This window comes from Rattus norvegicus, chromosome 8, assembly GCF_036323735.1.
Source record: "Rattus norvegicus strain BN/NHsdMcwi chromosome 8, GRCr8, whole genome shotgun sequence".
Lineage (NCBI taxonomy): Eukaryota > Metazoa > Chordata > Mammalia > Rodentia > Muridae > Rattus > Rattus norvegicus.
This window is the reverse complement of record NC_086026.1, coordinates 122,992,408-123,007,879: the sequence shown is the minus strand read 5'-3', so window position 1 is coordinate 123,007,879 and position 15,472 is coordinate 122,992,408. Positions and strand designations below refer to the sequence as shown.

The following is a 15,472-nucleotide window of genomic DNA, read 5'->3' as shown; positions in this document are numbered from 1 at the left end:
AATCTCTCTCTCTCTCTCTCTCTCTCTCTCTCTCGTCACAAAGTAAGTGTGCATATGTGGAGATCAGAGGACAACTCTGAGAGTCAGTTTTCTCTCGTACCATTCAAGGACAGGAGACTGAGCTCGGGTTGTCAGGCCTGTCAGCGAATGCCTTCACCTGCTGATCTACCTGGCCAGCTTTTTGTATTCACTACGATGGCTCCCCTTGCAGGTCCCCTTACTTGGCCTGCTGGGTAGATACACAGGATCTCCTGGGTTGGTCTTTTGCATGGCTCTCTGCCCTCTCTCCCTCATGTTCCACAGGCAATCTTAGCCACTGTGTGGCCTGTGGACACCCTCTGCTGATGACAGGCATGAAACTGTCTCTGACCTTCACATGAGCATCACAGCGGGCACACACATGTGCGACCCACCTACACGCCCCACATACATGTGATTTGTACCGCAGGGGTGACAACGCTAGCCTTGGAGTCTGTCAGGCCAAACAGTGAGAGACATTTGATTCTAGTTATTATGGGCTTTATGTTGTTGTTGTTGTTATTATTATTATTATTATTATTATTATTATTATTATTATTATTATTGTATGCACACACCACTTGCATATGGAGGACAGAGGACAACTTTCAGGAGTCACTTTTCTCTCTGTACCATGTGGATCCTGGGGCCTGAACTCAGATCCTCAGCCTGGGTGACAAACGCTTGACTAGCTGAGCCTCCCTCGGGCCGAGGCGACTAATTCTTGCCCTTTCCCCTCACACTTACCCCAGAACATCACAAGTATCTGCATTCTCCCTTCCCTCCATCCCTGAGACAGGATTTCACCCTGTAGCCAGCTCTGGTTGGCCCTGAACTCACTACGTAGCCCAGATTGATCTCAGACGCATGGGCGCCATCCTACCTCAGCTCTGCAAGTGCTGAGATTATGGGTGTGAGCCAGCGCGTGCGGCTTTCCACTTTCATATCGTGGTCTGAGTGTACACACACCACAGTTACCACCAGTGCGCGACTGGTCTTCCTGCTCCACTGGGGTTCTCTCCCTGGTCAGTTCATGTCACAGCCTGCATAACCCTTCAGTTCTTCTGCCCAACCCGCCCATGCGTCCTCACCTAAGCGAGTCTCGGTCTAGCCCAGGAGACGGATTTAACAGTTCTATACCTGGCTTGGTCCATCTCCTCAGACTTCACTGGTTGGGCTCCGTCCATTACATTCTAAAAGCAAGGTGCCTTCCTCTCCTTGGCTGAGTCCTGACAATGTTCCAGCCCTGGCTGTCAACACGATGCTTGACTCTCTTGGCTCTGCCTGAAGACTTTGTACAGGTTTCACCTTGAGCAGGAGGCCTGTATGTACCGAGCAGCTAAAACCAGCTAGCGCAAAGCAGTACATGACACATACCTGTTTAGTCATCTGTGAAGGAATGAGATTTATGGGTTGAAAACATGTGAAGCCATGGGCTGGGGAGATGGCTGACCAGTTAAGAGCACTAAACTCTTCCAGAGGTCCCGAGTTCAATTCCCAGCAGCCACATGGTGGCTCACAACCATCTGTAATGAGATCTGATGTCCTCCTCTGATGTGTCTGAAGACAGCTACAGTGTTTGCATACACACACACACACACACACACACACAAACACACACACACATATGTGTGAGTATATATATATAATGTTATATATATATAAATTTTAAAAAATCTAAAGCTATTATGGTACTAATTAAGTAATTCATTAAAACAGGACTCCAAGTAGCAAATTCTCAAGGTTGCTGAGGATAACCTTGAACTCCTGACCCTCTTGCCTCTACCTCCCAAGCGGGATTACTTGTGTTTGCTATTATGCCCAGCTTAGGTTTCCTGGGTACTGTGACTGAAGTCAAGGAGGCGCCTTGGCCTGCTGAGTCATCTCACCAGCCTCTTAGTAATTTTTTTTCAGGTACGGTTTCATGTAGTTCAGGGTGGCCTCAAATATACTATGTAGCCAAGGACAACTCTGAATCTCTTGTCCTTCCCACCCCCAATGTTAGGATGGCGGATGTGCATCACCACACAGTTCACACTGCTGGGGATAAAACGCAGGCCTCTGTCCGTGCCGGGCAAGCACTCTATCAACCGGGTTCTACAGTGCTATAAACTACAACTGAGGGCAGGAGCTTACCGAGGGCCAGACACCAAGGTGTGAACTGGATGAATCTATTTTCTATTGTATGAATTCATTTATATCAAGTTTAAAACAATTCCATCACTACGTGGTAACAGGAGTTGGGGCAGCGGTTCACTCCAGGCACGGGGGTGGGTGTAGAGGAAGATGGAGGGGTACCAGGGAGGCTCCCGCTGGGCGTCGGCTGCTGAGCTCTGCTCACTTCCCATACACAGTAGCCTAGGGAGCCCTGTTTGTTCTTCTAAGGGCACAGATAACACACTTGAATAGGCAAGAAAACAAACACAGAGAAAGACAAACTTCCTACCCAGAAGAAGGAGGAAGCATAGAAAACAAAAACATCCTCGAATAAGGTGAAGAGAAAGTAATACAGGGAAGAAAAACAATGCAAAGGGGGAACACGAAGAAACTTAAAAAGAAAAAGCTGAAATTAATCCCTGCATGGGCACAGGTGCTGAAGAGCCAGGCACTCCAGCGAAGGAGCCCAGTTCTATCCCCAGCCCCACGAAGAGCTAGGCAGGGTGGCACGGACTGTGATCCTAGAGATGGGAGAGTCTGGGGGGCCTGCTGGCCAGAGAACTCCAGGGGCAGTGAGAGATTCTGCTTCAAAAATAAGGCGGGAGAGTTTGAGGAAGATAGGCACTTAGAAGCACATGCATACACAGGTGCAAAACACAAACCAGTCTCTGTGTATCAAGGGTTACACTTACAAGCACGAACATACATCAGAGAGTTACAATGTCTCCGGCTGGAGACCAGGTGGGGTGGTTAAGGGTGCTGGGGAAACTCCACTTCAATTCAGTGTCAACCACATTGGATAGCTGCAACCGCCTGCTGACTCCAGCTCCAGGGGACTCAGTGACCTTTTTGGCATCCTCAGGTACCCAACACACATGCACACACGTGCTCACACACACACACACACACACGCACACGCACACGCACACATACACACACACCTATACCTTAAGTGAGAATATACCCACCCCCCTCTCTCGTTTTTTGGAGATATGGTCTGTGTGGCCAAGGCCTTGAACCATGGAACTGAGAACCTAACTCCTGATCCTCTCGCTCTGAGTCCGAAGTGCAGGCGTGCATCACCCCAGGTTCACACCATTTTTCCCCCTAACATGCCAGGTGCGGTGGTGCACAGCTCTCGGGAGGCAGAGGCAGGCAGACCTCTGCGAGTTCAAAGTACAAACCTCACCTACACAGAGAGACCGTGTCTCAAAACATAAACCACCCTCCCACCCCCCAAAAAAACCCAAAATATTTCTGAACACAAACCTTAACACATGCTTAAATTATCATTACATGACACATAATTTTTACCACTTATAGGCAGAAAATCTGTTGGTTTTTTTTCTTTTTTTTAACTTCAAAACTTAGGTGACTGAGCAAAAAAATTGTGGGTTTGCTCTTTTTTTTTTTTTCTTTTTCTTTTTCTTTTTTTTTTTTTTTTAAATTCACCTCAGAGACAGGAAACCCCACCTGAGAGCTTTAGGCGCTTCAAAGGCTTGGCTGCCAGTAGAACAGACACGATGTTCCGGAGCCAACTAGAGGAAACAGCAGTGCTTGCCCCAGATGGACCACAGCACCTCTTTCTGCACCGGTCATAGCTGCTCTGCACACTGGTGACTATCAGTTTTCCTCCCTTACTTGAGCCACCCCCACGAGGACGCATTTTCTGGCTTCTCCTTGCTGCAGTCAGAGACCAGGCTGGATGGCCTGCAGTCCTTTGCTCTCCCTGTAGCATCGATTAGGAACCCTAACCCCAGTCTCACAGATGAGGGGTGCAGAGCCTTGCTGACGGGGTCTCCCACAGGCACAGCTGTGCCCCAAACCTGGGCCTCCCTCCTTCTCCTCTGTCAGTGAGGGAGCCATTCAGAGCCATGAGGAGTTCACGGCAGGCTCCCCAGCTGTCCAGCTCACTGAGAGTCTGAAGGACCCACCTTCCGAATGACATCTCGTACTGCGAAGTACTTCTCAGTGAGGTCTCCTGCCTCGCTCAGTGGGGCGTCATAGTCATAGCTGGTTGGCTGTGGGGCATAGGGCATGTTGGCACCTGGAAGACAGAAAAAAAAAATGGCACCTAGGGGTTGGGGATTTAGCTCAGTGGCAGAGCGCTTGCCTAGGAAGCGTAAGGCCCTGGGTTCGGTCCCCAGCTCCGAAAAAAAGAACCAAAAAAAAAAAAAAAAAAACCAACAAAAAAAAACATGGCACCGGTCACTCGAGGTCATTGTGAAGGGGCTCACGTTAGGGCGAGGAGAGACAGAAGACACATTAAAGCCCCAAACCGTCAGAGGTAGGATAGAGTCTCCACAGCTCCTCAAGTGCTTCGGCAGCAGCGCGGACACTGGATGCTTGTCACTGAGCATTTGGGAGGTGGGGCGGGAAGATCAGAAGTTCAAGGCCATTCTCCTTTTGCACGTGTGTACGTGCTTTGCCAGCAGATCCGTCTGTGCACCATTTGCAATCCACAGGGGCTGGAAGAGTGTGTCAGATCTCCTCGGACTGGAGCTGCAGATGTGAGTGCTGGGAATCGAACCTGGGACCTCCGGAAGGGCAGCCAGTGCTCTGATCTCCTTTTCCAGTTTACATCCCTCCAGGGAAAGCCTGTATCTAACAGCCAATCAGTCTGGGAACATAAAACCACCTTTCCCTGCCTCCCCTGCCCCAGATTTCCTTAGGACAGGCTGAAGCTTCCCATGAAGTTACGTCACCTTGTCTTCTACATCTGTGTGACAGATGCTGCCCCTGAGAACACACCAAGGAGCATCTTCTGGGACAGTTGACATTGACTCGACAGGACTTAGAAGCACCTAGGAGGGACTCTGGGGAAGAAGCTACCACCCCACAGTGAAGACTAAGCTAGCTGAATACCAGCTTTCATCTCTGGACCTTTCCTGATTGCAGATATGACATGGCTAACGACTGTCAGCTCCTGAACACTTCCTTATGTTTGGTTTTGTTAGGTTTCTGTCATAACGATGGGGAGCATCATCAATACAAGTTCCCAGAACTTGACCTGTGACAAGACCCACAAGCAGAGTCAGGGCTGGGTACACAAAAGCACCAGAAGAATAATTCCCTTACAATTATTGTTCAAGGCTCAGAGTCTAGACCAGAAACTTCCAAGCTTGTCAAAGAGGATTCTCACAGGTTTAGGATCCCCTGTACTATTGCCCAGCCCTTTGGAAATTTACCCACGAGGGCTGGAGAGATGGCTCAGTGGTTAAGAACACTGGCTGCTCTTCCTGAGGTCCTGAGTTCAATTCCCAGCAACCACATGGTGGCTCACAACCACCTGTAATGGGATCTGATGCCCTCTTCTGGTGTGTCTGAAGACAGCTACAGTGTACTCATAAAATAAACAAATCTTTAAAAAAAAAAAAAAAAAGACTGGGCTGGAGAGATGGCTCAGCGGTTAGAGCACCCTACTGCTCTTCCAGAGGTCCTGAGTTCAATTCCCAGAAACCACATGGTGGCTCACAACCATCTGTAAAGAGATCCGATGCCCTCTTCTGGTGTATCTGAAGACAGCTACAGTGTACTTATATATAATAAATGAATAAAAAAAAATTTAAAAAAAAGACTGAAAAAAGTGAAAATTTACCCACGAATGAGAATGAGAGACATATGAGTCTGCAGAAAGATTTGAGCCCTGCCCTCGAGTCTGGTTCCTGTGACGGATTGGGGGAGGGGATGGAGAGGCGGATGTGTGGTTGGGTGTGGGGGCAGGGGTGGTCTCTCTTTCCTTCTCTGCTCTTTCTTTTAGATAAAGTTTAGATTAGCTTCACATAAGCTATGTAGCCAAGGGTGATAGTGAAATTCTGATCTGCTTTTTACCTCTCAGGTGTCTTAGGATCTCAGGTGTGTATCTGGGATCATGGATGTGTATCTAGGGCCACAGGTGTATATCTGGGATCACAGGTGTGTATCTGGGATCACAGGTGTGTATCAGGGGTCACAGGCATGTATCACTAAACCTAGTTTATGCAGTGCTGGGGTGGAATTCAGGGACTTGTGCAGGCTAAGCTGGCACTGGGCCAAGAGGGTGCCACCTGCAGCTCTTGAGATAGCAACACTGTTGCAGCTAACTGCGAGCCTACAAGGTTTTCACCTCCTTTTCTAGCTTGGCAGCACTCTGCCGTGCACACAGGAGAATGAATGAAGCTGTTCTACAATGGCTCTAATTTGTAAGTAAAAGAGACACAAAACATGAGGGTTCGCCAATGCTTGGTGATAAATTCACAAGTGATGGGCTGAGGACCAGCTGTCAGAGGGCTGACGTCAGTGAGCAGGGATCAGGTCTTCTCATCAGTGCTCCGCACAGAATCTAAGCAGACCTAGACTTTCAGCCAAGAGACTGGTGTATTCATCTCCTCTACTCCCCATCCTCAGAGGCAGCTCTTTGCCAGGTCTGCCTGCCCCAGGGGAAGTACAGGTTCAAATACATTCCTTCCCATGAGACACAGAGAGATTAGAAACCACATCCTCACCTAAGGCGTTCACCTTCTGTGTGGCCCCTCTCCAGAGTGGATTTCTCATTTGACTCATACATACTAAGCTTCACACACCTTACAGACAGAGCAGCCTGTGCTGCCCGACCCCAAGTCCTCAGCCTGAGCCCGGCAAGGGTGTGGGGGATGATCAGTGAGTGTATGGTGTGAAGGTAGAACAGGTATAACTTTCCTAGTTCTTTATGTGTGTGAGAGTACATGCATGCACACCTGAGTACACATGCACACAGGGGCACATGTATATACAGTGCATATACATATAAAAGCCAGGGGCTGGCTGCCATCTTGTTTTGAATGGATGAAAAACTGAGTTAATGACTTTGTTTGCATGTGTGTCATGGTACTCATGGGGGGGGGGGTCAGTTTCAGGAGTCATTTCCTTTTTTTTTTTTTCCGGAGCTGGAGACCGAACCCAGGGCCTTGCGCTTGCTAGGCAAGCGCTCTACCACTGAGCTAAATCCCCAACCCCAGGAGTCATTTCCTTTCCTTCCACCATAAAGGTCCCAAGGAGCAAACTCAGGTCTTCAGTCTGGGCACCGGACCTTTAGCCACTGGACCATCATCTTATTGGCCCTCAATCTGGTTAGGGAGACAGGTATCTCACCAGCCTGGAGCTTCTAACTCAGCCACAGCTACACTAAGTGACTAGTAAGTCCCAGAAATCTGCCTGTCTCCCCTTTCTAGCACGAAGATTACAGAAGTTCGCCTCATCATGCCTGCCTGGCTTGGCTTTTCTTTCCTTCCTTCCTTCCTTTGTTTTGGAAATGGGTTTCTCTGTGGAGCCCTAGCTGCCCTGAGGCTTGCTCTATAGAGCAGGCTGATCTCAAAGCACTCTGCCTCCTGAGTGCCCGGATTAAATTGTGCCACCAGGTCTCAGACTCAGGTCCCTGTGTTTGCACTGCAAGTTATCAACGCCATAGGGGAGAGTTTGCACTTAAGGCATGTGGGGGAATTTGTGGCAAGATGGTGATAGAGGGCTGGAGAGATGGCTCAGCAGTTAAGAGCACCGACTGCTCTTCCGGAGGTCCTGAGTTCAGTTCCCAGCAACCACATGGTGGGTGGCTCACAACCATCCGTAATGGGATCCGATGCCCTCTTCTGGTGTGTCTGAAGACAGCTACAATGTACTCATACATGAAATAAACAAATAAACGAATGAATAAAAAGATGGTGACAGAGACTGAGCATGAGTGTCCCTCGATGTACGCAGACGCACGCAGACGCATGCAGACGCACGCACACGCACAGAGGGAGTGTGGGACAGCCGAGTTGGGGATAAGAGCTATGCAAAAGCAGCGTCAGAGAGGCCTGGAGAACAAGACCTGGCTGATTTGGGGTTCACTCCAGGCCTGAGGGCAACAGGGGGTCATCAGAAGGGCAGTAGCCTGGGGCTGAAACCTGGGCTCTAATCCAGACTCCGCCCTTTTCCAGCAGAACAGAAAATGGGGGGCAGTAGGGTGAGTGATTTGGGGTATCCATATATTCTTATCTGTAAACTGATGTCAATAATCAGTAGTCTGAAAAGGCCTGGTAAGAGAACTCAAAGACAGGCAGGAGACGGATCCCCACAGACACAGCAGGGCCAGGGCCTGAAGGCTAAGAATAGCTTACATCATTTTTTTAAAAAAAATTCTACAAACAAACAAACATTTGTCTGTTTACTTATTGTTGAGACAGAGTTACTTTGTAACCCTGGCTGGCCTAGGGCTCACTATGTAGATCAGGCTAGACTCGAACTTGTGGTAATTCTGCCTCTGTCTCCCGAATGCTGGGATCATTGGTTCCCACCACCACACCTGACTCAGCCTTCACTCTGTTTATTTTTTGAGAGAGGGTCACAAGTGGCCTCTCACCCACTGTGCAGCCTGAAAACTACCTTTCACCTCTTCCTCCCAAGTGCTGACATTAGAAACGTGTACCACCATGTACATGGGGCTCAAACCCTGTGCATTCGAGGCAAGCACCTTAGCAATATTATTTAGCAATAAAAATAAAAGGTTAATACACAGTAGAACGTGGATGAGCCTTGAACAGATTAGGATAAATCAAAGAAATCAGATTACTTGTGACTAATTACAAACTACCTAAAATAATTACCTCTATATTATATGGTTCCATTTATAAGAAGTACCCAGAGCAGGAGAGTCCCTGGCAGCAGGAAAGAGCTTAGTGACCTCCAGGGGCCTCAAGCAAGAGGGGAGACAGTGTGACAATGTGTGTTCTTTCTGGGGGTGGGAGAATGTTCCAGAAGTAGAAGGTAAGGACTATACGACTCTGAGAATGCTTAGAGTAGTTACTTAACATCATCGGCTTTATGGGTTTTTGTTGTTGTTGTTGTTTGTTTGTTTGTTTGTTTTTAAATTAAGGGCTAGAGAGATGGCTCAGAGGTTAAGAGCACTGACTGCTCTCCCAGAGGTCCTGAGTTCAATTCCCAGCAACCACATGGCGGCTCACAACCATCTGTAATGGGATCTGACATCCTCTTCTGGTGTGTCTGAAGACAGCTGCAGTGTGCTCATATGTTATAAATAATGGGAGTGGAGAGGGCTCAGTGGTAAAGACACCCCACCAGGCCCAACCATCTGAGCTCAATCCCCATGATCCACAGGTTAGAAGAAGGGGATCAACTCGTTCTTTGACCCCCACAGACACATAAATAAATACATGTAATAATGAAAGAGACAGACAGACAGACAAATCAGGGGAGGTAGAGACAGGAGGCTTCCTTGGCTCAGTGGCCAACTCAATCTACTTGGTAAGTTCTGGGTCAGTGAGAGATCTTGTTTAAAAAAACAGGAGAAGGTGCACGAGGACCGACACTGGAGGTTGCCCCTGACCTCCACATGTATGCACACCCACAAATACTCATGGGTACAGACACCTGCACAACACATGAAGGCACACACAGAAAGACCAAAGCAGAGGAGGAACACACACATGCACACGCACACGCACACGCACACATACACCTGCCACACTAGAATGCCAGACAGACTGGCTTAAAAGCAAGGCCTCGGGGCTGGGGATTTAGCTCAGTGGTAGAGCGCTTACCTAGGAAGCGCAAGGCCCTGGGTTCGGTCCCCAGCTCCGAAAAAAAGAACCAAAGGAAAAAAAAAAAAAAAAAGCAAGGCCTCAAACCATTAAACCATCAGACGATGGCCCTTAAGGTTTTTTCCCCACACTCAAATGTGATTCATACGGTGATTCTTACACGTTAGAAAATGTAGAAGACCAACGGAAATAGAAAATAAGAATTGCCCACAGATACACCATCTCCCCAATCACACACGGGAGACAGGATAAGCTTTTAGCAATGGTTGTGAAAGGATCTTACCATTCCAATAGGCAAAATTGGTCCCACCTATAAACATGTACCTACAGAGAAATAAGAGAACACACGTACTTCACTGTGAGCCATAGCCACGGGGCTCCCTCTCCCAGTCCTGGGTACTCACAAGTTCACGCTGGCCCCGTAGGCAAGCAGGTTATAGAGGGAGGCCACCAACTTCTTAGTATTCACTTTGGAATGGGGTTGACCCCAGTGGTCTAACCAGCCAGTATAGAACTCAGAATTGATCTGAAAGGGAAAAGGGGTGGTGCTTAGGAGACGTTTACGACCGTCAATTGATGCTGAGGTGTCCCTGTAACGCCCTGTCTACTTCCCCAAGGAACAACGGGTGGCAAGGGAGGTTGACATGGGCGCTTCAGCAAGAGCAGGGAGGGTCCCATGAGAACCTCCAATTGCAACAGTATCGACACTTGGGTCTCCGAGTGTCAACCAATTGTGACATTTCATCCTACAAAACACAAGTACAGTTCACCACCAACACCCATGAGTTCTGCATTGAAGACCCAACCTATTAACAATCAGAAATATCTGGGATGTGGTTCAACTGGTAGAATGCTTACCTAGCATGAATGAAGCCCTGGGTTCCGTCCACAGCCCTGCAAAAACTAGGCGTGGTGATCCCCACCTGTAAATCCAGCACTCAGGTTGTAGAGGCAGGAGGATTCTAAATTCAAAGTAATCTTTAGCTATATGGTGAGTTTGGGGCCAGCCTGGGCTACATGAGACCTTATAGCTTTTTAAAAAAATTTTTTTTTCTTTTGAGAAAAACTTTGTATCAGTACTGAGCATGTATAAACTACCCCACCCTAGGCATTATTAATTACCTAAATAGTAAATTAATATGCTACCCAGACAGTATCTATCCTGGGTCAGATACAAGCAACCTAGAGAAGAATTACACCTAGGACAGGATGTGCAATGTAGGTTTACAGGAAGTGCATCATTTTACAGAAGGGACTTGAGTATCCCACGCCCGAGATCCATGGATATTTTGGGACAACTGATTCCTAAAAGTCTTTTGCCTCCCTCAGTTTTGTCAGCTGGGAATATCCCACACTCCCTGTCCAACACCAAAACATTTATCCAGGGAAGATATTTTCATAATTAATAGCCCCAGTCAGGCATGGTGGTGTGCAACTATAATCTGAGCACTTGGGAAGCTGAGGCAGGAGAATTCTGAGTTCAGAGTCAGCCTAGACTGCATAGTTAATCTGAAACCCACTGGAGGCTACCTCGTAAGACTGTATTGGAAGTGAAACACAAAAACCCAAGGGCCAGGGGTATATCTCAGTGGTAGAGAAATTGCCTACTGTGTGTAAACTCTGTATTCAATCCCCATGTGACCGGGCAAAACAGTACAGACACTACAGCACAGACCTGGAACTCACTGCCTGGCCTGTCTTGTATTCTTGCTGTGGCCATTTCAGGTTTAACGGGTATTTAATCTCTTTGATGAAGAATCCAGTGGAAGATTAGCCAATCCTATTCTAGGCCTTGAAACCAAGATGCCCTAGCTAACATAGCTTGGCTACTGTTAAACTGTTTGCTTGAGCAATCCTCCCCCAACCCCTGGTCCCCCTAAGCTGCTGAAAGAGATAACAGATATGTTGCTGTTTCCTATAAAAGCCCCATTGTCTAAATTCTCAGGGCTACACTGAGGTCCCCAATACCTGGGTGTAGTCCCAGCTAGCTAGAATAAAGACTTTATTTTTTTTAAAACAGTTATAAATACACTGTAGCTGTCTTCAGACACACCAGAAGAGGGCATCAGATCCCACTACATATGGTTGTGAGCCACCATGTGGTTGTTGGGATTTGAACTCAGGACCTCTAGAAGAGCAGTCAGTGCAGCAGTGGAGAGTGGCACTGAGCCATCTCTCCAGCCGGAGGAATAAAGACTTTCAACTGGGGATAAAATCAGTCTGAGTGGTTATCTCAGGCGGGATCAGGTGGGATTCAGTAACACCTTATACCATTAACAACAACAAACAATAAACAAACAAAAAGCCCCAAATTTATTCATTATGCACAACTGCACAATTCCCTTTGTGTGTGTGTGTGTGTGTGTGTGTGTGTGTGTGTGTGTGTGTGTGTGTGTGTGTGTGTGTGAATACTGATCTTGAGACCCTTTGGCCAGAAGCAGCTAACATCAGTTCTGTGTCAGAATAGAAAAAGGGAACCTGGAGAGGAAGTGGCTCTCCCTGCCTGAGGCTCTGCAGAGCTCCAGTTTTTTTTTTTTTTTTTTGTTGTTTTTGTTTTTGTTTTTTTTTGTTTTTTTGTTTTTTTTTTTTTTGCAAACCAGGCCTGCTGCAGCAACCTGGTGGGAAGAGCTGAGAATGCAGGCTCATACAGGCCGGGCCAGGCTCTGGTCTCTCTTCTCCCAGCAGGCTCAGCAGAATTGAGCACCAAAACTGCAACCCTGCTGCTTTCTGGCTGCTCCGGAAACAGCATCAGGTCCACCCAGGCTCAGCAGAACTGAGTTCTACATTTCAACCAGATCCTCAAGAGAGGTGGGGAAGCTTGTGGAGTTAAGAAACAAGTCTGCGGGCTACAGAAGCTGCTTTGAGGTTAAAAGCAGCTATTGAGCATGTGGTGATGCATGACTTTTATCCCAGCATCTGAGGCAAAGACAGAAGGATCTCTGTGAGTTCAAGACCAGCCTGGTCTACAGATCGAGTTCTAGAAGAAATCCTGTCTTGAACCCTTTCTCCCCACAAAAAGCACCTGCTGTTCTTCACAGCATCCCACATCAGGCAGCTCCAGGGGATCCTACATGCCATTTTGGTCTCTGAGAGCACCCACACGTGTGCATCATACACAGACACAATAATAACAAAAATAAATCTTAAAGAACACACACGTGAACCAGATCCTGGCCCTGCCACTCCCGGGCTCCTCCTCAAATCAGAGCAACTTACAAGTATTCCCTGAGATGTAGCTCAGTTAGGAAAGCAACAGTCTTCGCTTGCAGGGAAGCCCTGGGTTTGATTCACCACATAAAGCTGGGCGTGGGAGTGCAGGATTATTCCCAGTGGCCAAGAACGGGAAACAGGAGGCTCAGGAGTTTAAGGTCAGCCTCCGTTACACATTGAGTTCTGAGCCTCTGGATACCTGAGATCCAGTCAGGTGAGAGGAGGAGAGAGAAAAGGAGAATACAATAAAACGAGAGAACTGAAGACAGCCCCGCTGAAGACATCTCCTTCACTTCAGCACAGAGCTTTTTAGTTTCCAAACCAGAGCGCTGGCCCCACTGTCACTCAGGGGTCAGAAAGGGCTACGTTCCCTTCACCCCCAGACCCATCAGCTGCTGATCCCCGAGCCAAAAATAAAAAACAAATCACCGAAGATGTACACATTCTCTTCTGAGTCTGCCTCCTCCTCTGGGAGGAGCTGTGATGAGGTTGGTACCAGCCCAGTCTCTACCCCTTACCCTCAGTTCTTACCAAAGGTCCTTTGGGTTCAAAATTCCTCTGGATCAGGAAAGCTCGTGTGATATTGCCGGCTGGAAGAAAGAGAAGACAAGTCAGTCATGGGCATTAAGAAGCTAAACGGGCTGCTAAGGTCACTGGTAGGGAGTTCACGAGGCAAACCATAATCCCAAATATGAACGTATGAGAAGTGGAGGGCGGGCAAGAGGGCTCAGAGGGAAAAGGTGCTTGCAACCAAGGTTGATGACCTGAGTTCAATCCCCAGGACCCAAATGGCACAAAGAGAAAAATGACTGCCGAGGTTGTCCCCTGACCTCCACACATGCTCCATACATGAAAAAACTGTGTCTTAAAGGCTTTATAGTGGAGGGGGGGCCCTCACCCCTTTCTGCCACATAAGGACTCAACAGGAAACTGATACGTGGAGTTGAAGGAGAGACCCTCATTCAGCACTGCATCCAAAGGAACCCCCCAGAACAGTGAGCAGGACAGGAGATCCTGTTTATTTCTTTTAGCTTCTCCTAAGACAGGGTCTTACCACAAAGCTCTGACTGTCGTGGAATTCACCATGCAACCCAGACTGACCTCAAGCTCAACTCTCCTCCTGTTTCAGCCTCCAGAGCGCTGAGAGAAAGGGATTCACCACTGTATCCAGCTCATTAATTTGCTATAATAACCCAAACTGGGTTGGAGATGTAGCTCAGCCGGGAGCATGCACAAGGCTCAGTGCCCAGGACACACAGACTCAGGGAGTGAGGCCTGCCTGTGCGCTCCCAGCACTAGGAAGGCAGAAGCAAGAGTATCAGAGGTTGAAGGCAAGCCTCACCTATGAAGGGAGCTGAGGCCAGCCTAAACTACAGCCCTGTCAACAACAGTAATAGTAACAGCTTAAATGGAAGGAGACAGTCCCCTGCCTTCCCCTACACTCCCTCCTTTTCCTTTCTAGCTCCCTTGTCTGTGCCTTTTTCGAAACAGGGTGTCTAGAATGTTTTATGTAATATGTTATAGTTCCGGCTGGCCTCTAAGTCAAAGCAACTTTCTTCCCTCCGTGTGTCTACAGGACTGGGATTGCAATTATGCCCCACCGTGCCCTGGAAAAACAATTCTTTTAAGTGAGGGTCTCACATAGCCTTGGCCTGGAACTTGCTACGCTGTCAAGACTAGTACTGAGCATTCGCTTCAGAACTGTCTTTATTTATGCGCATGTTTGCGTATCCATGTGAGGGTGCCCGGGGAGGTGAGGAGAAGGCTTTGTATTACCAGGAAGTGCAGTTGTAGATGAGTGTGGGCGCTGGGAATTGAACCCGGGTCCTCTGGAAGAGCAGCTAGTCGTCTTACCTACTGAGGCATACCTCCCGCCTGTTTTTAACTTCTGTTTTAAAAGGTGTTTTGCTTGTATGTACGTATGAGCTGCCATGTGGGCAAACCCTAGTTCTTTGTGAGGGCAACCAGAGGTCCTAACCACTGAGCCATCACCTCTCCAGGACCCTGTTTTCCATCGTATTAATCTCCGTTTGAATCTATTCTTTTTTTTTTTTTTTTCTTTTTTTCGGAGCTGGGGACTGAACCCAGGGCCTTGCGCTTGCTAGGCAAGCGCTCTACCACTGAGCTAAATCCCCAACCACTGAATCTATTCTTGTTGGTTTTGTTTTTTGTTTTGTCTTGTTTTGTTTTTTCAAGACGGTTACTCTGTACAACACTGGCTGTTCTGGAACTCGCTCCATCGACCAGGCTGGCCTTGAACTCACAGAGATTCCCCCCTCCCTCTGCCTCCTGGATGCTGGGATTACAGGTGTGCTACCTGTTGGCTGAATCTGTTTTTTCATCACATTTTTATTGGGTAACTTTGTGTATGTACACGTGTGAGTGCGTACACGAGAGTGCGTACACGCATGACTGTGTACGTGCGTGCCTGTGCACACGTCCTGGAATGCTCTTGGACGGAGGACAATCTATAGGAGTCGGTACTCTCCTCCCACCCTGTGGGTTCCAGGACACAATCTCAGGCCATCAGA

At 48.1% G+C, this 15,472-nt stretch overlaps 1 protein-coding gene across 1 annotated transcript in view; it reads right to left on the bottom strand.

The window, feature by feature from the left end:
• The window catches only part of Glb1 (galactosidase, beta 1), a 72,609-nt gene that overhangs the window by 28,447 nt on the left and 28,690 nt on the right, over nt 1–15,472 (bottom strand). Inside the window, exons 7-10 of the mRNA NM_001108192.2 lie at nt 13,473–13,531; nt 10,136–10,257; nt 10,015–10,055; nt 4,110–4,222 (exon numbers count right to left, since the gene is read on the bottom strand). Coding sequence (NP_001101662.1) covers nt 4,110–4,222; nt 10,015–10,055; nt 10,136–10,257; nt 13,473–13,531 — 335 coding nt within the window. The remainder of the gene's footprint in view (nt 1–4,109; nt 4,223–10,014; nt 10,056–10,135; nt 10,258–13,472; nt 13,532–15,472) is intronic.